This window comes from Falco rusticolus, chromosome 8, assembly GCF_015220075.1.
Source record: "Falco rusticolus isolate bFalRus1 chromosome 8, bFalRus1.pri, whole genome shotgun sequence".
In the NCBI taxonomy this organism is placed as follows: Eukaryota; Metazoa; Chordata; class Aves; order Falconiformes; family Falconidae; genus Falco; species Falco rusticolus.
This window is the reverse complement of record NC_051194.1, coordinates 36,043,034-36,066,551: the sequence shown is the minus strand read 5'-3', so window position 1 is coordinate 36,066,551 and position 23,518 is coordinate 36,043,034. Positions and strand designations below refer to the sequence as shown.

General features: G+C 42.8%; 1 protein-coding gene across 2 annotated transcripts; it reads right to left on the bottom strand.

Annotated features, from left to right (window-relative positions):
- Positions 1-1,875: 1,875 nt before the first annotated feature.
- Positions 1,876-22,151, bottom strand: LOC119152085 (tip elongation aberrant protein 3-like). 2 transcript variants are annotated; one of them, XM_037396813.1, is made up of 9 exons: positions 22,094-22,151; positions 21,689-21,737; positions 12,132-12,393; positions 11,274-11,353; positions 10,381-10,459; positions 8,809-8,855; positions 7,272-7,392; positions 6,179-6,365; positions 1,876-5,836 (listed from the first exon to the last, which is right to left on the bottom strand). In XM_037396813.1, the coding sequence occupies exons 3-9, from the start codon at positions 12,292-12,294 to the stop codon at positions 5,146-5,148; spliced, it is 1,368 nt and encodes a 455-aa protein (XP_037252710.1). In that variant the 5' UTR covers positions 12,295-12,393; positions 21,689-21,737; positions 22,094-22,151; the 3' UTR covers positions 1,876-5,145. The 2 variants fall into 2 exon arrangements, with proteins under 2 accessions (XP_037252710.1, XP_037252711.1); XM_037396814.1 differs by lacking the exon at positions 22,094-22,151 and having other exon boundaries at positions 21,689-21,790.
- Between the last annotated feature and the right edge of the window lie 1,367 nt (positions 22,152-23,518).

The window sequence follows — 23,518 nt, the reverse complement described above, 5'->3', positions numbered from 1 at the left end:
CCTTTGGTCCACACCTTGCTCAGTCTTGTTTGTTGAAGTAAAGATGCACCATTAAGATCAGCATGTCCTTCACAGACGGCACTGAATATATTTTTCACATTATGAACATATTCTGGTACAACCCAAATCTTCTGCAGGTTAAGTGTTAGCAGCTCTGTTTCACGGCCAGCTAGCATTTAAAGCTCTGTCTGGGCACACAGTGTTTCTTAGTCTAGAAAGCTGGGGGGGGGGTGTGTGTGTGTATATATAGCTGTTAGACATGGTAACGTCACAGCTTTCAAATGCAGCTAGACAATCGTAACTTTAATACCAAAAAAAATAAAAATAACCCACGCTAATGGCCTTTCTGTCACACAGGTGTAATCTGGGGGGGTGTGTTTGGTCCGAGTGTGAGCACCACAGATGTGCCCACCATGCTCAAGTGGAGCTGGAGTTGGTATGATTTCATGAAGTGCTGCACTGTCTTGTCTCACAGTGTTTGGGAGGGAGATCCAAGCGGTCGGCACAGCCTGTTGGGAGCTCAGCATCGCACATGGTTATGCACCAGAGCGGGTGCTGCCCCTGCAGCCATGTTGGACCCTTTGTGGCCAGGAGCCGCAAGATTCTCCTACAAAATTCACCTCCTTTCTACTGTTTGGCTTTCTTAAACACACACCAGACCCTCCCTACCTATAACTGGACAAACTTATTTTTGATGTAAGAATATTTTTTTAGCTAGATTTTTTTTGTTTAAGCCACACTAACTACAATTTTTACCTTTTATATGTAAAGCTTGGCAATAGCTCTCAATGTATAATTTATTTGGGTTTTTTTATATAAAACAAAGTGCACCCTCTTGCTTCTGTTTCACAATAGTGAGGTATGAACTGTGTTAGGCACTGCACTGAAATCTGTGTTGAAACTGTATATGGGAACAAGAAACTGTGATTTGTAGTCCACCCAATCTTGAAATGTTTATACTGTAGTTTTGTCTTAAATATACCACATCAGCACAGAAGTCTCACCGAGTCATCTTTAAGCAACGCTGTGTTACGCTGGTGTGGCAGTACGAGGCAGGTGAGGCGGCTGGGGCTTGGGACACGAGCCGTGCAGTGAGGGACGGTGGCTGCTGCACCCCTGAAATGGAAGCCAAAGGTGTGTGGCAGAGCTGAGCATCACCCCACCATCGGGGCAAGGGGCCTCTGTGGCAGCGTATTATTTTTTTTTGTCTGTATGCAAAGGTTGCTTGGCAGCATCTAATTGGAGAAAAGGGCACCTGGGTTAGAGAGATTTGTAAACTTATTTTGGATGTCAGAACTGCAGGCCATGTTATACACTTAATTTGTTGTCAATTAAAGCATAACTTAAGATGACATCTAAACTTGCTAAAGAATTAAATGCTGCCTTTCCAAAAGAGCTGAGATTGTCCAGGAGGGCTGTCAGGTGTTCAGTGGTTTTGAAAATCGAAGTACCGAGGTGTGTGCCCTGAAGGGAAGCTTGAACTCCCAAGTGTAGTTCCACAACATGCAAACAAAGGTATGTGCCTGTCAACGGAGCAGTCTTGCTTTTATTTCCAATAAGGGTTTGTTTTATGTTTTGAAGTATGATAGTGCTAATTATTATTTAAAGGAAACTTTTTATTTCCGAACCCCGAGTTTGGTGCAATGCTTAGGAACGCACCAAAGGGCAACCAAACCATTTGATCATCTTCATTCTCAGCAATTAATAAACTTGGGAAAGTATCAAAAGGAAGATAAATAATTCCATCCTAATCAGTAAGTTCAGAGAAAGTAGTTTCCCTTGTGGCATAATTTGTTGTGTAGGTCAATACGATCCCACTAATAAGTCACTGAATTGTTCTCCAAATCCATTTATAACTCAAAACAACGAAACATGTTTAGTTTAGATATTTTAATATTATTTTAAAACCCCTCTTTAAATGTCTACATTTTAAATGAAAATCCCTCTGCCGTTCATGCATTTTAATGTTCAGAAACCAGATGGTAATTAAAGACAATGAGTTTGTTGAGATAGTTAAGGCTGATCAATTTGTTCTTTTGTATGTGTGATTGATGATACAACAGTGCATCTCACGTCTCAGACAAGATTACTAAAGAGCGCTGCATCCTTTTGCTTTTGTGCTACGGACTGAGTTGGACTGTGGGTGTATCAGAGACATGCAAGCTTCCCTTTTTTCCAGAGACATTTTAAAACAGCTAGCTTCAGTGGCAGCCCCTTCAGTCCATGCCCAGCCAAAAAATGGTGCGTTTTGTTTTGTTTTGTTTTGTTTCTAAACAGTTGCCGTTAGCTGGAGTAATTCCATTCATTATTTCATGCAGGCCACCACAGAGCGTTCAGATGGCAGCAGCTTATAGTCACTCGCTTGGGCCTGGGAGGAATTCCTATGAACTGCTACAGTTAGGAGAAGCATCATGAGTACATCCACAACAGCTCCTCTTCCTCTGTGAGAAGGTGACTGTGTTGGATAAAAATGTGCCAGGAAAACGGGAGTGAAACCGGTTGTGGTTCTCTGAGACACTTGTAAAGCGTAGCTGATAGCACTGGTTGAGTTTTGAAGGGGAAGATGGCCCAGGAAATGCGACGCAGTGCTACAAGCAAGGATTGTGTGCCTAGGTCCTGGATACCGTTTTTGGGGAGAGAACCTGAAACATGGGTCACGCGTGCCCAGAAGGGACTGAGATGCCAGGCAGTGCTGCCGGTGAGCGCCTGCAGGACGCGGTCACTGCACGTCTCAGACCCCTTTCCTTCCAGCGTGAGCTCACCCGTGGTTTTTAAAGACCTGGGAGCAGGCCAGCGAGGGGAGAAACGGTGTCTGGTGGCTGCAGCGTGCTGCTGTAGCGGAGTCCCACTTTGGGATGGGAGCTCTCTGCCCCAGCAGTACCTGGGCTTAACCGCGGCTCAGCCTCCCGGCAGCAACCCCTGAGCCCGCATCTCTCCAGCCAGAGCCCCTCCTGGGCTCCGGTGCACCTCGGTCCTGCACGGCCCCCCTGCGGCATCGGGCTGGTTTGGGGGGTTAGGGTCTCTCGGGTGGGGGAGCTGGCGCAGTGCTGAAGGTGCTGGTGCAGCCACCTGCCTTGGCACGCCGGCAGAGGTGAGGAGAGGAGATGGGGGAGATGGGCACGTTCTGCAAGCTGCTTTTTCTTCCCCGTGCCAAGCCATCGCCTTTGGGCTGGCTCGTGTCCTGCCTGTGTTGGCTCCGAGTAAATGTTAAACCCTCTGTGGGGCTGCCAAAGGGAGGAGAGCTGGGGGGGGGGGGGAGAAAGGAATGGCTGAGGCTGGATGGCATTTTCCTGGGGCTCGTGCACATCCCCAGGATACCTGTACCTGCCAGGAGGCCTCCACATGACTTGGAAAGACACTGGTTTATTGTTGCCCGTTGCAGTTAAACTTCCTTCCCTCGTCAATCCTAGATAAAAGCCTGTATGTTACGGCAGCTCTCTGGATAATGCCAACACAGACACGTCAGCTAGCAGAAGAAACACACGCTGCTGATTTAAGACTGCAGTGCTCTGTACGTGCTCAACTCGCTGTACTGAAGTCCTTCCCAAACGTGCCTCCACAAACTGGGCAATTCCCCATTCTTGGAGGAGAAATTCAAAGTCTGGGCAGCCCTCGAGGCTGGCTGAAGTGCCGTGAGGTGACTGGGGCTTGTGGGAGGGTGTTACTTGTTCAGAAAGGTAAGTTCTTTGTTCAGTTTGAAAACATAAATACATATTTGAAATTCACAAAAGCGCAGAAAATGAGCACACGCTGATACGCAAGGCAGCAGGCTTTATTTATATGGCAGCACACAATCCTCCCTGTTTCCAAACAAAGGTTACGGAAGGTCCACAGAACTCTTAAGTAGCTTTTTGTGAACTCATCTATAATTTTCCTGTCGAATTCATGTGACAGCTACTTGTGAAGAGATGATGAAAGTATCTGTAAATACTCTCACTTAACATTCATTATTCCTATGAAACTTTTGAGAAGTGATCTTTTCAAATATTCAGAAGTATTAAATTACACTTTCCAGTAATCTCACACATCAGCATCTCTTCTTACAGATGGCTGAAGCTCAGTCAGAAGGCCATGGCTTAGTAACTTCCACGGATATAAATGCTTGAAACACTGGACAGTATTATCTTTCTAAAGAAACACTTTTTCTTTTCAACAAAGAAAAACAAACCATACGTGAACTCAGGATTTACTAGTGTAGGGGCTAAATGTGTACCAAATACTACACATGTTGACAGAACAGAGAGAGGTGGGAGTTGGAAAAGCAGAAATCCCTTTGTGGCTGAATGTGAGTTACCGGTCTCAACAGCTTATGTTTTGTGCTGCTCCTGTAAAGTCTTCCTCTTTTTTTTTTAGTTTTGTTTTTAACCCCTCCAGTAGAAAGCTAAACCCTCTTGAACCTGCGCTCAGTCATTAAACCCAGCAGTCACTTGGCAGCTCCTGTGTTCCTCCAGGTGTAACATACTTCCTCTGGTCTAATGCTGCACGTGATTTTCAAGGGAGGCTTGTGGTTTTTCTTCCTCAGGGTTAGATGCAATCCTTGAATTGCTTCTAGATTTCACTTGCTAATCTGCCTGTTGGGCGGCTTCTTTATTACAGGCCAACTCGTGTTGCAAATATATTTTGCAAAGAACCCTCCTTCAAGAAATGAAAAATCTTAAAAACCTTAGAAAATGTTGCCATTAAGATTCATCAGATCCCTCAAACATGACCATAATGTGCACGTACTTGATTCAAGTACATTTTTTGGGGTGCACATTTATTTCTTGTGCCAGTGCAAAACAAGCAAGCTTTGCACCTGAAATGGCAATTGTGGAGTCAGTAGGAGTTACTTGTAGTTCTGATCTTCAAGGCAGCATCAGCCACTGCAAATTGAAGGGATATTAACTGAGCAAAAGAGAAGTAACGAAAAGAGCAGCATTCCAACAAACTCCTCTCAGAAATTGCAACTTGCATGCAAGTTGTGACTTAAATATATGTCGGGTTTTGTTCACATCGTAAAAAATCTGTTCGCAGCAAGTATGAGAAGGTTTAAGTTTTCTTTTCCCCAGTGTGCTGACTGGAAACTGAAGACAGTTGCAAGCAGTTGGTTTACCACCTACTGGCACACTGGTGGAAATTTATTCTTTCACTTTGCAATCAAAGTGATCACAAGCTATCAAACTCCATTTGCCAGAACGAGATCTCAGAGACGCTGGACAAAGGTTTACCCCCAATGAGCAGCAGCACGTTGGTGTCACTGCTAACTGCATCCACTGCGGGCACGTGCTGACAGCTGGGTCCCCCCTCTTCTCCCACGACCTGAGCAGCAGCACAAGTCTCTTCTTCTGAAGAGACAAGCAGACGGAGCGACTCGTCCTTTGACAAAGTGCTTGTTGCTCTGTTCAGGTCTAGTTCTGCCTCTGAAGTGGTTTGAAACGCACCGAAGCCCCCTGGCTCCAGAGGCAAGCTGAAGGTTTTCATTTCCATTGCAGTGCTTTCCTCGTTGCTGAACGCTCTGTACGCAGGCTGTTGGCAGAAGTAGTTGCAGAAGCGAGTGTGCTTCGGGATGGCCACCAGCTGCTGATGGCCCTTCTGCTTACTCTTCCAGTGGCTGGGGAACGTACTGGTGACATCTGAGGTAGTCTGGAAATCAACACCGACTCCTAAGATGCAGTGATACATTTTAGGAGAAAAGCTTGCCTTTGTGGTACAACTATGCTTCTTCCATGTCTGCATATGGAAATGATACTTCCAGAGGTCACCGTTACAATTGGAATTTGAAATCCCTCCTCCAAAAATCAGCATAGAGTCTCTGAAGACTACTGAAGCGTGACCTACCACTGGAGGAGGTCCTTGGCTGAATGTTGAGAGAAACCAGCAGTTAAGGGCAGACAAACAAGGAACTAAGACTGATTTTAGCCTCTATTTTTCTTCTGACTCAGAAGAATGACTACTAAACAGCTGCATTGGGACATCAAAATTACACTGCTGACAGCTGCATCAACGCCTTGCCAACCACTCTTCCAAGCAAAGCCAACTGGAGCCCCAGGGATGGCAGCAGTAACTACATCTTGATCTGAACAACTCCTACAGTTGCCAAAAGGGCAGCGTCTCCCGCTCTTCCTGCACACGGTTATCAAATGGTAACATCAATTCTCTCTTTCCCTGTTAATTTAGTGTAACAAATAGCATAGCTTACCTTGTTCTGATGCTGGACCAGCTGCTGCTTACAAAGTCCCACTTCCACAAGTCCTTCTGTTCACTCAGACCCATCAGTCCCCCAAAGAGGTACATGCCAGTGTGATAGACGACTGCTGAGTGGCCATGCCGAGGTCCTGGGCCAGTACCGTGGGATGGGGGGGAAACACATGACCACTTTCTTGTATCTGAAAGGAAAATATTAATTTATAGATGTACCAAATTTACCTTAGCATTTGAGAAGGGATTTATTTCAAGAAGAAAGTAACAATTCTGTTGAGAATAAGGGTTTCTACTCTAAGCTTATTATAAGCTAACAATTTAAATTCTGACACTGAAAAAGTGCATTTAAAAGATCAGTTTTAAAATAATTTTTTTAATGAAAATGTCAGCTGCTGTATAACAGACACCATGGAAATTTTATTTGCAGAGCAGTTTTTCCTGTGGCTTTGTTAATTCATGAACTCTGACAAAGATAATTTCCTGGCTGCAAGAGGAGAAAAAGATCCGTCAACAAAAACACTCCTTCAGTAACGTCTGTGCTTATTCTCCATGTGAGGGAATGAAGGATGAGATAAACCCATCAGTTATTTCAAAATAGTGACTGAATGGCCACCAGATAACAAAAGTTATCCATTTAGGAAGTCTCTGGGAATCATCTGGTTTGCAACCACCAGATTAATGATGAATATGCTAACGAAACCATCTCCTGTCAGGTTTGGCTCCCCACAGTCGGTTCTAGATTTGTGATTCAACAGATGGCATTAATAGGCTGAAATCAGGGTCTCTGCTACGTCCCAAAGTTTTTGGTAATCCTTGTTCTGTTCACTGTTCACTAAATTCTTCATTCTTGCTGATTTTCAGCTCTAAAGCTGGCAAATACTGTGAAACTTCTTCCAGTGTAATACAATCTAATTAATTTCAGCTGGGTATTAATTTAATCGACAGAATTCATAATTAAATACTGCCAAACAGAAGCCAAAACTACCTTACATTTCTACTGACAAGAATTCTCTGAAGAGAGCAAGCCGTGCTTTCCTGCAGCAGTCATAGTTTTACACCGGATGAAAGCCTTGTCGTGCTTTTTAACTTACCAAAACAGAAAGCCCAAAACTCCCGTGAAATGCCTCTAATGCCAAAGTATCCCCCGTAGATGTACATACTGGAACGGTACACGACTGCACTGTGACCTTTCCTGTTAGCTGGCGCTGAGCTCTAAAACCATTTCATAAAAAGACAAAAACCCGTTAACAGATCAAGTCCTATCAGTAGCAATGTCTGACTTGGGAATATTCCCAAGTAAGGAAAACCATGGTTTTAGGTTGTGTTAAACTGCTTTGAAAATGCAGAATAAATCCACCCCGGAAGATCTGTAGGGACGCAAATACAAACCATTCTCAAACCGAAGCACCCCTCCCTTTTCCAACCCGCCACGGCATGTCATGCCTACAGCCCCGTCTCGGTGCCACATCAGCAGTACTGCCGTCACACCTGCTGCCATGCACAGCTCCGCAACGCGCATCGGCCATAGTACTCCTATAGTACTCCCAGTACGCCTGGGAATAGGATGGGGGGATGTAGCCCTTTCCACCATCAAGCACAGCCTTCCTGCACCGAGGAGGCTTTAGTCCCAAGAGTAGCTCTCCGTCCCCGTGCTTGGCGTGGATTTGCCCTGCCGCAAGTCCGAGGCTATGTATGCCCCGGCCCTCAGGAAGAAACCAGCCGGTTCCTGCGGCATTCGCAGCAGTGTCAGCACTGCTGAGACTTGTGGACCCAAACCTGGGGAGGCCCAGCTAAAGCTGGAACAAAACACAAGCCAAGTTTTGGGTTTGGCCTTTTGTTCTGCTTTGGTTATTTCTTCTCAAACAGCCCATTGTGGGGGGCAGGGGCATGTTCTTTATATTCTGTTTAGGATAACTACAAGAAACCATTTACTCCTATGTGTAAGAAGGAGTTGATACATAATTTTGTCATATTTGTTGTACGTAAACAAAATATCATCAACTGTATAACACCCCACAAATGATCCTGCAGTCCCAAACTTTGTCTTGACTCCTCCACCAAACACAGGTAAGTGCAGTAGTAGCTGCATCCTACATTAAGGATTTTTTTATATAATTTTCTAGTGTAGTAACACTGTGAGGATGAAGTTTCAATAGCAAAAAAATTCTTTACATGTAATGATATAAACCCAGTCTCTTAAGACCAAGACGTAAATGCTTCCACTGAGGTTTCATAAATGCTGCAGTACTTCCCATTTCAAAATTTATTAGTGTGACTGCCCCTTTGTTTTCACAACCCTACTTTGAAAAGCACAGGCTTCACGTATGGTTGCAATATTCCATTTAAAATTAGTTTTCTTGATAAGGCTATCAGAAAACCAGAAGCAGTAGTAGAGAGGACTTAACTTCTTACATAGGACTTAAATTTTAAGAGCAGTATTTTTTTAAACACTGTTTTAAAGAAGGAAAAAGCCTTAGTTATTGGAAGTGCAAAGAAATAAAGTATAGCCACGTGTCTCTGAAGAGATGAGATTGGAACTGTTTGGGGGAACATATTTCAAAGCAATCTGTTTAATCAACAAAGCAACAGGCATTTGATTCACACATTCACCACTTCCTGGCTCCTTACCTCAGTCTCTGCTGGTACGTTACAGCACTCTGTCCATCTTGCAGAATCTAGGGGATTGTTTTAATAAAGCGCAGTTTATATCTCAGACCACAAGAGGACACTCCTCCAACATTAATTTTTCAAATTACAGCTCTAATTTTCAAGTCAGTCTCATCCTGGTGTTTTCCACTGACAAGGATGAAGAAATCTATTTCCCACTAAGGCAGCAGTACCAGGAGACATAGTTTAAATAGTTTTCCTGTACCCTTATCTGATACCGAATCACAGAGATTCCATACTGGATTTCCTGTTTCCTAAGGCTAAATTTCACATTGCAGAAATAATCTGTGATTTTCAGCATTTCTGAACTTGCAGAATCCTCAGATCTACTGATGGATGTATGGCTCCCTCCACTTACTACATAAACCTTATGACAACAGCCTTATTTTTCTTGGGCCTTTTCACAGATTGCATAAAAGTAGTCCTGAACGAGCAGTCAGAGATCACTGATCTCTGATCACCGTGAGGGAGTGATAATACCAGATACCCAGCACCAGAGACACAACGAGGAAGCAGGGCAAGCTTACATTAGTAAAAGCTCTACTTGCCAGGAAAGATTTTAAGTAATGACCATGAAAACACTAGACACGCACAAATTTTGACTAACTCATTCCCAATTTTCACTGATAAGTACTGTGAGTAATAAGACACTTTCTCCAGTGAAATACATTCTATCTGAGGATCTCTGTTCTTTCAGCGGGTGTTTCAGACAAATGGTGGAAAACAAAGAAAGGATTAAAAAAAACCAACCCATTGCCTTAAGGTTACATACTGAAGTAGCGAATGAAGCCAGGAAACTTAAATCTTGGTCCTGCCACAAGATTTATTAACTCAAAAAGAACTCGGTCTCTCTCTCTCCCCCATCCATCTGACATCAAAATAAGCAGCCATTACTATACACAGTATTTCTAAAGTGAGAATATATAGCGTATGACATTGCTATTAAATTGTCACACTGTTTTATTAGAATACACGCTTAAAAGATCCCAAATGTTTGTTCTTCAGAAAGAAAAACCCTGTGTTATGAAATGCTGATGTTAATTTCCAGCCTTCTTATTTAATTATTCTTGGTTTTTCCTGTTCAGTCGTTGCTGTTGCCAGCTTATGAACTACTTCAGTAAAAATGCAAAATGAGATATACTGATCTACTTTTCTCCACAATAAAACAAAGAGCTTGGTTTTTAAAAATGTAACATAAGGAAAAAACTTTAAATATTATATGTAATAATTATTGAGGTTTATGATCAAATAGTAAACTGTGGAGGGGCGGGGAGGAATGAAAATTCTGAGACTTTAAAATACATAAAACTTTCCCATAAAATACTTTCTAATTGAAGTAAGAGCTGACTCTTTGATAGTTTAACAGGCTAATTTTAGGGGGGAAATATGCACACTGTTTCACACACATTACTTCTGGTAAAGCCTCAGGAAGGCTATGTAACAGGCAGCAGAAAACAGTTTGGTTTTTATTATTTATCAGTACCTATGGACTTGGAATGTCCCATGGAAAAGACTGGCTATTGTCTATCGTACCAGTGTCATATATCCAGAGAGGAGTTTTCCCTTGTGTGAAAGCAGAATCCACCATCCCACCAAAAATATACAGGGTGCCCTGCAAAATGCAAAAATACACGTCACTTACAGGTAGGCATATAGCATAAAAATATTTTTTAAAACAACTCTTAAATTAGAAGGCTGCCATCACCAAAATATAATTAACAATAACGCATATGATGATCTATTACAAAATTCAAGAAGCAATCACAAAAAGCCACCAACTTTTAATCATGTGTTTATCCTCTCCCAGTAGGAAACCCCGATGAATGTTCTTGCTGTTTTAACAGGGATGGAATTCCAGAGCCACTCACTTCCTCGTCCATCTGGGACAGCTTAAGGAATGCCGGTCTGGAGCTCTCAGAGGCATTGCTCAGGTAATATTAGATTATGCATGTTTTATAGAAATATTTCATTGCATTGTAGCTCCTGATACCCTAAATTCTGTTTTCCCCTCCCAGGCAAAGCTGTAATTCATATTTGCTTTCACTCCCCCGTCCTTCTTCTATGCAAGTTCTTAAGTGAATGTTTTTATGCTGTAGCTTATCATGCAAATGAATTCAGAGCAACTGTTACAACTATACAACTAAGTCAAAGAATGTGCTGCCAAGGTCTTTATTTTGTATTACTATTATGCACTGAGCACTGACTGAGGAAATCAGGGAGCTGCACACTGCTGCAAAGCTAAACTGCTGTCACTTTATTCAGAAAGATTCCAAAACATTGGTACAGCTACATCCAGAATTGCACTGACACAGAAGTATTTTGTGGGTCTAGTATCTCCGTATGTAATAATCAATGGCATTTTATTTCATTGTGTAATGGTAAATAAACTGTCAGGATATGGACAACATAAATCTTGGTCTACTTACCTTATAAGCCACCATTGAATGTTCTTCCAGTTCTTCTGGACCATTTCTTGAGCAATCCAGCATTTCCCATTCATTTTTCACTACAAAGCAAAGTTGAAGTTAAGGCAGTGGTGCACTCAACACATAAACATCAGTTAAAAGGTGGAAAGATTGGCTTTGAATTTGGCTGCGCTGCCACTCACTGGGGGAAAATGAAGTGGTTTCTCATCTTTCTTGTCTGTTAGTTCAGAAGACTTGAGGCACTTTCCCCAAAATTAAATATGTGCATTTTTCTATTTAGTAAACTTACATTAATAGAAAATTGATCTTTTTACTGCTTTTATTTTTATGCTGTACTGTTACCTACATCAAAGTTCAGCTATTCCATAAGCATAAACCCCAGCACAATTCTGTTTTATTCCAGTAACAACTGAACAGGGAACACCATACATTCAGCCAAAAAATACAAAGGGTCATATTTGATAGTGCATTATTAATAAAATCCTACAAGGTATTGTATTCATGTGATCCCTTTGTATACATTCACATGCATAAACTATTCCCATGTTTGTTAAAGAATCAAGAAAGCAATGTCTTTGATATCCCTTGCTAGAACTAGGGTATCTTAAATGACTCAGTATTTCTGGACAAGGGGGGAAAAAAAGAAAGGAACTGTACGGAAATCTAAATTTTCTGGTACTCCTGCAACAGGAACAAACACACACCATTTGCCTAATGAATAAAACACAGTTTATCCATCATTGTGATGGAGAGGCTTTAAATGGGGATAATCCGTTAACTACAGAGTATCCCCAGCTTTACCATGACTGGATGTAGCACCTCTTTAATTCTGACATGTAAGTGAAGGGGCAAAATTACCTATGTTGTATCGCCAAAAATCTTTGAGACCAGTAGTGTTCCGCCCTCCATAGAGATAAATAAATCCTCTGCAAATGATGCAAGCATGTTTATATCGATTGCAGGGAGAGGGCTTCTTCTGGGGTGCAGATTTCCAACTACCGTGTGCAGTTTTTCCTTTCATGCTGACAACTGGGATCTTATCCGAGTATCAGCTTGCAAAGAACAGCCATGTCAGGGGAGGGTCCCAAAACATCAGGGACGAGCTTTAAACCTGCTTGGTCTGTAAAAAGACGAAAAAATAGTATCAGGTTAAAAAAAAATAAAAAGGAGGGGGAGGGAAGATAGCAAAAAGGAAAAGTTTCTGCCTTATGATAACAAGTTATGCTGTTTCTTTTCATTCCCATCAAAAGCAACTTGGTGATCTTGGTCATTGTGATAACACGCTAAATTAAGTTAGGCATTTGAAATGCTGACTCTCAGTCCTGTATCAGCGAGAGTGGGACCGGAGTATTCCTGGAGCTGAAAGTTTTCCAAAGAATGTCGGTGAGCTGAAGCCCTAACATTTGCAGTATGGTAGTAACCAAGGCTCAGTCGTTTTTCACTAGTAAAAAGTACTTAAAACAAGCCCGTACTTAAAATAAAATGCAGAATGGTGAATATTACAGATGAAAGTAATGCATTTGTAGTTGTCTGGAATTTATTTTGACATTCATCTGTAAAGCAGCTGAAATTAGGATGCATCTGGAAAAAATTACACTCTCCTTTCATGAGCCACAAGATGTCACTGTGCTCTGTGAAGCCAGCAGGACCAGGAACAATATTCCTCTATTAATCCTCCTTAAAATATATCATGGTCACTGTTTTGAAGTAGATTGTTTCATGAAGCACAAAAAAAAAAAAAAAAAAAAAAAAAAAAAGAAAGAAAAAAAGAAAGAAAAAATTAGTGTTGGGCCAAATTCTGGGTTTTGTGAGGTGACACATGTCACCAAATGAAGTGACAAAGTCTCCCAATTCCAAGACTATTTCAGTGAAAGCCAGATTCCAGCTGTACTGAGGACCTAGGATGGGAATTGATAGGTAACAATCCGTCAGTATCACACAGTTAACTTTTCAGTACTGCAAAGTAATGCCTGTGCTTCCACAGTTGTGGTGTTTTCCACACAGCTTCTCCAGTTTAAACATGCATGTATTTAGCATCACAGTGGATAAAATCAAGGAACTCTCAGCTTAACATAATGATCATGTAGCAAATCCATTCTTTTGATTTGAGACTATTTCCAAGATAAATGTGATAAACCTATGCCTACTTGGCCCAATTATTTATAATTAAAAACCAAAAAAAAGCCCAAAACCAGCAGACATACCAAATTTGCCCTGGATGTGCGGCAATAAAACTATTTACATCCACTGAGAATTTCCATTCCAGCTGCTGTCTGTGGCTTTCCTGAGCAAAACGGTGACAAGGCTGGAAATATTCCCTCCATCTCTTCAGAAATGGGCTGACAGTAACAAAGCTTTTACAAAGCCTGGTCATTTCGTGTCACCAGCATCCAGCTCGGTGCACCAGGGTCTCAGTGTCTTCAGCCTGTGTGTGTTCAGTGCATTTTTCAAAGTACCCACTGTTCCCCCCAAAGGCTGTCTTCTTTGAAGAGATGCCTTAGATTGCAAGTTTTGGTTTCCCAGGTTAATTCACAATGACACTATACAAAAGCAGCAATGCTGCTGTCAAATCAGAAACCACTGCCAGGTCAAGTTTGAAATGTAAATTGTTTCCCACAAATGGTAATTTAAACTTTCTTTAGGCCAGGACAGTTACTTAGAAATGCAGCAATGACCAGGCTAGGTTAAACAAAGCCCTTTTCTTCAGATCTACACGCAGGTATTTTTCTTATATGCATTGCTACAGTATGACTTAAGACTTGGGAACTGTGCCTTGATGTTTGTGGTATGAAATATATACGCCAGTGAAGGTCAACATAAGCACTGTTCACCCTGTGCCATCTGATTACAGGATGAGGGGGTATGTACAGAGTCTTCAAAGTACCTAGGTCTCCACCAAAATTTGCTGTGTTATAAAAAAGAAAGAACGATGTTCTCTTGGACTCAATTATGAACGAGCTGTTAAATACAAAAGAAAAAAATACTTTAAAAGATTTTCGTAAAACCAGTTTGTATGTCCATAAACCTACTGAGTAACAGTGACCAGCTACTTAACCTTTTATTTATTTCTCTATGTACCTCTATAATAAGCCTTACTTGTTATTCTGCTCTCGGAATCCTGCATGTCGTCTGTTTCACTGCTACACTGGAAGCAACATTTTTGTTTCACAGATTTTTCAGTACTCTGCCTCTATGCCAACATCCCTTGTTTGGAGAGGTTTATATATCGAACGAGGGTCCTTGTTGTCCCTTCATGCCGTTTCCTTCCTCAAGGCCCTAGCAGATGAGCCCTGGCAGATCAGCTGCAACGTGACTGCTCCAGTTTGCTGCTCCACCGTACAGCACGTGTAGCGGCAAGGTGTGTACCAGACCCAGTCACTCCAGTGCACGCCTCGCTGCGCTGCATGCAGCGGCTGTTCCACGTCGGGTCCACTGTAGAAGCACCCATCAGCAAAGTGCCAACATAAAGTCTGTGAGAGGCCTTTACACCTTAAATTACCATTTAAGCAGACAGACTGTCTGGAGTGATCTGGACATGCTGAGGCTCGGGAGCTGAGTCTGTATCTCAGGTATAGGTATCTTCAAGCACTCACTTCGTGCTGCTTCAAAAACAGCCTCCTATACTGGTAGAAAACGGAGCCTGGTATCTGCTCAACTCCCTCTTTAAAATCAGATGGGGTCCCTCAAGCTTGTGCTGAGCTGGTGACAAAGCCTAGCTGAGTACCACACAGGTATAAAGTGCTTTTTGCATCACGGATCCCAGGTCCCTGCATTTTCTGGGGTATCACCACTGAAACTGTCCTAAAAATACCAAGTGACCTGTAGCCCAGTATCTCTCCAGTATTACTCATCTCTCTCTGTTAAAAGTATAGAAAGTTAGGACACAGCCTCTGTAAAACATGAACAGCTTAACTGTTGCTCCGATTCCTGAAATCAAAATGAAGCAACATGCTACAGTGAAATGTTTCAGATACTAAGTATTCTATTTGCAAAACGTGTACATATATATTTTCACTACATCTGAAATTTGTAGTTATCGCTATTTGTTCCCAAAGGAAGTGAGCCCAGGAAATGTTTACGAGATTAATTCTACTGCATCCCTCTCTTCATGTACTTACAGAGGAGTCCTGGGGCAGCTGCACATAATTTGAGGAAAAACAAAGATCACAGTAAAACAAGCTACAGAAGACACAGTCACATTTCATATTTTTATATATGTATCATAGTAATATGAAATGCATTTATCTAATCTAATTTATCATCCAATTTATCTCTAAAGTTTACCATTTGTAAGACTGGAATATATTCAGTGACAAAAACATGCTAGAGGATCTCTCGTAGCACATTTGGCAAGACTAGCTATTCAGATTGCGTTCATCTTTTTATGCAAGCCAGTATTGTGAGCTATTACTGGGGAAAACCGAAGCACGTTCTTTGTACTTTGTTTTCTCTGAAAGAATACAAGACTGGCAGCATTTACAAAGGTGTGCGTTTCTCTTTTCCAGGGTATGAAGTAGTGACGCATCGTAGGTGTGTAAGTCCATAATACTTTACGGCATGCTATTGAAAAGGAAAAAGCGGCTGAAGTCATGAAACACAGATTTCCTCCCTCACTCTGCCAAGCTTCTGTGTAACCACAACCCATTCGTTTCTTTACTTCCACAGCTAAACGGGGACAAGGACACCTCCTTAGTAAAACACTTCAAATTTGCTGATGCAGTGCTGTGTGGAAGTGCCAAGGTATTACTACTACTGATACGATTTGATTTACAAAGGTAAAATAGGCTTGTCCCCTCGAGTTTTTTTTTCCCCCAGCTATAAATCTGGTTATTCCTCTTCCTACATATTTCTGTTTGTTATTCTTCCTACAAACCTTGCCTCCTATTATACAAACTTTCAGAGAAGAAGACAGCCCTGATTTCATACAGTAGATTAGCAACAAAATCCTGTCCATTTGTTTATCTACCCCAGCTGAACTCTGTGTAAGGCAGGCGAGCAGGATGGGATAACAAAAGCCAATCTGGGATTAACTAAAGGGGTGTCTCCTCCCAGTCACACCTCCTGAGCATCAACTGACCCTTGTGAATCGCGGCCATTCACTCTCTCGGCATAGAGCACTCATAGAAGCAGACCTACAACAGATCAGTTAACGAACCTCTTCATTTCAGAGTTGGGAAGCAAACACGTTCAAAGTTAATCTTGAATCTCGCCTTTCATCACTGGTATTTTAAATTATGAACTTGACTCCTGGACTGCCTTTCTATAGAACTGGACTCCCCCAAAGTTCATCTACCATCTACCTTAACAGTCCTGTTTCCAAAGAAAAACTGCTGCTCTTCTGAGAGCAATGTCACCAAGCAATATCCTGTGTGTCATGTAACACTGACCCCAGCTTCAACTTGCTACAAGTGAGATCAATTATCCAATAGGAAGCTCTAACTTCAGCAGAATTTCCCAAAAAAATAGCCAAAAAGACAACTCAGAACATTTTTATCCAACTTTTATTTTCCAAACCAGCTGTAGCACACAAAAAAATGGCTGCTGCTCTCCAAACTCTTTTGCCATTTCATTCTAAAAATAGCTCCTGTGCAATCAATCCCAATTGTCAAACGGCTGGAGAAGCTGCGAGACGAGGACCTCGAGAGCTGCAATTAGCGCGGTAACTATAGCACAGAGTGCTTATCAATTAATGGCGCCACACTACTGTTTCATAATACAAATAATTCAGGAAATGTAGCAAGACAGGAATTACTTCAGGAAATGTAGTTTATATGTTCATTCTATAATTATTTATATTTCTATTAGATGTGGTTTCTCAGACAAATGATTTATTTATTTAAAATATTACTTAAATAGATCTTCATTAAAGCTTTTTTTCTACCTTGGTCCCCTGATTCATTTCCATCTGTTTTCAATACACTCAGAAAAGTTTCAGATTTACAGAGATCGAGCCTTTTGAAATATACGAGACATGAAAACACTTATATTGGGGAGGAAAAGTAGCAAGTTTTGGTTTGGGTTTTTTGGGGGGGGTTATTTTCTTAATGACCCAGTTTTTCTGAACTCAACCCTTGAACATGCAGAACACTGTATTTTCTTATTAGGCAACCTGATGTTTTACTGCTCTTCAAAAATACTATCAGATCTTCCTGATTCTACTTATCTTGGAAACCTTTGCTTTAGTGGTGGTTTTATTATGATGCTTGCTCCAATGGGACTTCTTGCGTGAACAGGGAGGAAACTTTGACTGAAGACTTGCAAGGCAGTTACAAATTTTTAAAAGCAAACCCACTTTGTTTAGAACAGTTTAGAAAGCAGGGTGGTTTTTTTGTTTGGTTGCGGGTTTTTTTCCATTATATTGCATTTACTTGCAATGCTTTACTATATGTGATAAATTTTAGTATCTTCAGGTTTGCTATTTTATAATTTCCTAAATCCAAGTTATTATGAACTGTTTCTGGGTTGAAGGGGTTGTTTTTTAGGTTTGATTCTTTGGGTGTTCGGTTGTGGGGTTTTTTCCCAAAATATAGGAACTAATTTCCAGAGATGCTCAGCTTCAGAATTTCAACCTAAAGGTCCAGAATGGCTCTAGAAATACAGGGTATGTATAATATTTCTGTATTATTAGAATTCTGAATTGACATAAGGGCCTTGATTTGTTATGTGTAGGTGTATATGTGTGTATGACTGAGCTTACAACCGAACAAGACAAAAGGAAGGACATGGAAAATGGTATTTCTTCTTACAGGTGGAAGCTGAAGGACAGAAAGAGGATTTGTAAAATGACAAATCAAAGCAGGGGAGACAGCTCCATCCTGATCTCAGGGTTCAGCAAAATGACAGGTACTTTCAAGTAAAATAGTAGCACCCCTGTTGTCTTTATAAAGCTTGGTGAAGACACAGTGAAAATTTACAGCAAATCTGAAAGGCTTTTATGTTAAATAACTCTTACTTGAATTTTAACACGTTCAGGGTAGTATTCTTAAAAATTATCACTGCTGTATTTCAGTGCTTCAGTATGCTATTTGTAGTGAACAGCTATTTCAAAGGCGGTAACTCTTCTAAACCAGTCATTTATAATTACAGTTTCTACATACTGTAAACCTATCTAGGTAACTACTGGAGTGTGCAGTCGTAGACTACCGAGGACATTGGCGCTTCTACTGCAAAACAGATGAAAGCACCGTAACTCTCTCCTTGTGAACAGCTATCTGCCTGCTTCTGGAGCTCTGCAGTTAAGGTATTGTGTTTCTTTAATGCAGATTACATTAATATTAAAGCACTAATTTCAAAATTTCAGAGTATATTTATATGTTTGCATATGATTCCAAATTAAATTTTGCAAATTGACATTATTAATATATTCTCTTTGGGGTTTTCTTCTAGAAGCTTTCACCCAGAAAAGAAATCCTTCATGTTCATTATTGTGTAGCACTATTCCATCACTATTACAAAGCTAGTTCTTCAGTAGTAATAAATATAAGAACTCATTAAATAAAGAAATATAAATACATCCAGTTGTATTTTCCATGTGCTAGGTATATCTCTCATTTTTAAGTAAACAAATACAACTTGGTTTGGAGTAATACAGTAAATATTTAATCTATTTCCCAAATATGGTGGAGGGGGGTGGGTATCTGTAAAAAAGAAGTTCAGTACTTAAAATATTTTATTTCTGGGATTGTTACATCTTTATATACAATTCTAGTATATGCATCAGGAAATTACCTTTGCTGCTGTATTGAAGTAAGTTTTATGGTACAGACAAAAAATAAATACATCTTTAATACCTTACTTTCATAGCTTATTTTCCTTAGGGAATTAAAATTTCAGTTGTTGGATTTTGTTTGGAGGTTTGGGGTTTTTTTGGTTGTGTTTGGGGGGGGGGGGTTGGTTTGTTTGTTTAAGAATGGGGATTTTTTTATAACTAAAAATTAGAATCTATAGTTTTGAGTAGTAGATGTCCCCAGGTAATCTGTTAATTATAACTTCCAGCACTGCAGTTAATAATTTGACTGCAACCCAATTTTGAATGAAGTTTCTGAGAAAGAGCTTCCCGAAATACACATCTGTAAGTGACATAAGTACTACTCTTAGTAGAATATTTACTTCAGAAATCTAATCTGCTTTTCAAGTCTCATTTAGAGTCTTGCTGGTGACTCCATCCACAGGTGTGTCAAGAGCTCAGTCACTTGTTGTCTGACCATACAACTGGGATAGATGCCCTGCCTGTGAAGTGTCACTGCAACAAGATGGCTCTTCAGACACTAGCCGCGACAAACAGGTAATTTTTTTATGTCCTAGATATAGCAGAGGAAGGAAATACAGTTCCTGGATCTCATACTTTAAGGTCAAAGACACTGAAACTCCCACCATGTTCACAGGGCAGTCTAAGATGTACTTGGCCTTTTACCCTTTCCTTGGAAGTAATTTGTACTGTCACCACTGGAAACAGGTCATTTCAATACATGGGTCATCACCCTTTCCCACCAGAAACAGCTGTTTTCAATGTTCCTAGAAGGCATCATTTGGGGATTTCACAAAAACTTACTAGTTGGATTCTTTCAAGATACAGTAGGTAGATGCCCTGGAGATTCAATGTAATATATCTGTACTTAGGTGTGACTGAATGCATCTTCTTGACAGCCTGTCACCTGCTGCTGAAGCAACTTCAAAATACTTTATTTCCTGAGGGAGCCTCTACTCACGCTAATTCACAAAATTTTCTAGGTTAGGAAGAAAGACTCTGGTTGACAAACGAGTCAGTGGCTGTCCAGTCTGCCTACTCTCCTCAGGCACGAATTAAAGAGTACTATAGTATACACCTGACAGCTGACAGTGTATTAGTGAAAAGTTATTACTGTCCATTAAAAAAAAAAGTATGCACTGATTTTTACTTGTTTGTTCTTTATATTCCCTGACTGAGGAAAAGAAACATCTAATAAAACACTCAACCACACTTAATGCCACTCTTCCTGGAAGACAGACAATGTGTTTCTCTTGTCCTCAAGACATCTTGCCCTTAGATGCACAAGGAGCAATGGGATAGAGAAGACATACAAGGTTATGGGAATAGCAGAAGCTGTAGCTTGAAGAAATGTGAGGGAGGAAAGAGAGGGCATTTGGCAATGAAAATAAGAAAACGTTCCAGCTGGCAAATACTAAAACATCCAGATATCATGTTAGAATCAATATGAATTTAGATTACACAGTATGGGAGAAGTCATGAGAGACTTGCGTGAGAAATCAGATGGCACAATCGGAAAGACTGTCAGTAATGACTGGAGGAAAAACTGAGTACAAAAAGGATCTTTTATAGGGAAGATGAATTTACACAGTCAGGTGAAAGATGGTTGCATAAAAACAGATGATACAATTGCATAGCCGGAATACACTGCATTGAGAGGAATAGCTGGATTTTAGTCTGGCGAGGAAAACAAAGGTGTCACGCGGGCAAACAGTAATAATAACCGTGATGGTTCACAATAACCTTGATGCCAACAGTTACTGGGCTGCACCAGCAAATGGAAAAAACCCAAACCCACATAATTTCAATATATAAAGGAGACAGAAAGCATATGAGTAACTTTACACATACACGTTGTCTCTCCAAATTCAAAGGGAATTACTCATGTGAATAAAACCAGTGATATGCATAAGCCCGCACAATGTAGCCTAGATACCAGAGCAAAAGAAGGACCAACTCTTTTGTTAGAAGCCTGAAAAAAATGTTTTGCAAGCTGTTTTCATATTCAGACTCCGAATGACAGGGTCCATTTTTGCCTGGTGCCTGGCTTTCTGAAAAATCCCCACTCCCAGCTAACGTGGTCCAGTATTCATGCCAAGCCAGATGCACTTCGGCTGGGGTTTTGGATGGTTGCATTTCTTTGTCTTTTGCTCGGTAGAAGGCATTTTGTTGCTTTATGCTCTTTGATTGTGGAAAAGGGAATGAGCAAAAGGAGGGTGGTGAATCTCCCTCCCTGAAGTGGAAGGAAGGAAAAGAGCTCTGCCTGGCCCCACCACAGCCCTCCTGCGCCGCAGGTCCCTGTCCCCAGCGCTGCCCCGGCTGCGGGGCGCTGCCGCCGCTTCCTTCCTTCCTGCCACCCGCTCTGTTTGCGACAGAACTTGGTGTGCGACTGCACACCGTGGTACAACGGCAGCGCCGCGCAAGGGGGCAGCGCCGCGCAGCGCAAGGGGGGCACTGCCGAGCAGCGGGGGCAGCGCCGCGCCAGGGGGCTGCGCCGCGCAACGCTGCCGCGCAAGGGGGCTGCGCCGCGCAAGGGGGGCAGCGCTACGCGCACCCAGCGCTGCCCGCGGTGCTGCGCGCTGCGCGTTACATCCGGGGCGCCCCCGCCCCCCCTCGCCCCCTCTCCTGGGGTGCCCCCCGCCCCGCTGCGCCCAGCCGCCGGCCTCACCTCCGCGCCTCCTCGCCGGCTGCCGCGATCAGCTGGACCGGGCTCGGTCCTGACGGGACACGGGGCGGGGGGGAGAAAAAAATACCAGGGAAATAAATCAGCGTCTCGTCGCCGGCGTTTGGCCCGCAGCGAACCCGCCCGGCTGCGCCCGCTGCCCCCCGCAGGGCTGCCCTCACAGGGGGCACCGTGCCCTGCGCGCCCCCCACCCCAGGCCCTAAACGGGGACCCGCACACCCCCCGCAGGGGGAGGGAGGGACCACCCCCCGCAGAGCCCCGGCGGGCCCGCACCGCCCGCAGCCCGCCGGGCGCGGCGTGAGGCGGGGGGCGCTGCGCTTGGCCAGCGGCGCCCGCCAGGGACACCCCCTCCCCGGGGCTGCACCCGCTCCCCCCCGGGCTCCCCCTCACCTCCCGGGGCCGGCGGCGAGCCCGAGCCGGCGCAGCCGGAGCACTGCCGGCCGGCCCGGGGGGCGGGCTGCGGGAGGGGCCGGCGGGGGTCGCGGCCCTGCGGGCCCGGGGCAGGAGCGGGGGGGGCCCGGCGGGGCGCCCCGCAGCGCAGCGCCGGCAAGGAGCGCGCCGCAGTCGTTCCCTGCCGTGGCATCGCGCTGTTGTCCATGAGGAATATACAAAATCTTGTTTCTGGCGTGAATGCAGCCAGAAACAAACTTTTTTTTTTTTTTTTTTTTTTTTGTGGTGGGCAGGGTAGCGCTGAGAGTTTGTTTCTGCACTCTGTTCCAAGCCCTTTTAAGTCAGCATTTAGCCCAAAGATCCCTCTCTCAACACGTCCCCAGGCCGTGGCCCCAGTGCTTGCCTGGACTTGTGACCTTGGCTTGCGGCTCATCTTCAGTTTCCACGGAGTTTGCCCCCCCCCCCACTTCCCCTTCACAGCTACAGAAGGCTTCATAAAACAGCCAGGAATGAAACTCCCCCGCCCACACATGCCTCGATTTTCCGTGTTGACATGTTTTCCTGCTTTGGGGTGGAGGCTACTACTTTTTCCTTAGTATTGCTCCTAACAAAGAGCCAGCGTCATTGTTTTTTCAAGTTACCGTAAGTGGAGGCCAATAGATACACCCAGTCCATAGCAATGCAAAGCCTGTGGCCTGGGCTATATGAATGATATGAATACCTTCAAACATAATACACTATATGTAATGTATCTGAGCATGGTAGTAGTATATGCGTCTGAATTTTTCATGCTAGGACTTCAGGCGTTATTGAGAGGCCAGTGCACAGCTCCAGTGCAGAACTTTCCCCAGACCCTCTTAATTGCCTCCTGCTAGGAATTAAATAAAAAAAAAAACAACAACAAAAACCCAAACCCCAAAACAAACCCACACATTTTTCATAAAAAGAACTCTGAGATCATTAGCTAACATTTGGAAGTCCCTCAAATTAACATGCGTGAAGGACCGTGGCCAAACTCCCACTGGCTCCCATAAAAGCAGTAATCAGTCCTTCAAGCAAGATTCTCTACAAAATAACACCCAGAAGCCCCTGCAGAAGGGATTGCCAATCTCACCATCTGACTAGATTAAAAACAGCAGTAACAATGTGATAATTGACAGGAGAAACTTCCCTGACAAGGAATGAATCAGTGTTTATTTTTAGCCTTTTCCCCAAATGCTTTATTTAAACAAAAGATTAACTAATTATTTCCGTCGTTATATTGTCCACACTGGGAACAGGAGGTGGTGGATCCTTATGTATCTGCAGGGAGCACTTTGTTTTGGCTCATCCTTTGAGGTCTGCACCCTGGACAGGTGTGATTGTGCCAGTTGTCCTTTCGTTTCTAGTTCAAGCAAACATGAAAAGTATTAAGGTTTCACTAAA

Bases quoted from the DNA above. Each gene is read 5' to 3' on its own strand.
- LOC119152085 (XM_037396813.1), bottom strand. From the start codon at position 12,294: ATGAAAGGAAAAACTGCACACGGTAGTTGGAAATCTGCACCCCAGAAG. The intron at 11,354-12,131 runs GTAATTTTGCCC...TTTGCTTTGTAG, and splicing joins TTTTTGGCGATACAACATAG to TGAAAAATGAATGGGAAATG. The intron at 10,460-11,273 runs GTAAGTAGACCA...TGCATTTTGCAG, and splicing joins ATTCAATGGTGGCTTATAAG to GGCACCCTGTATATTTTTGG.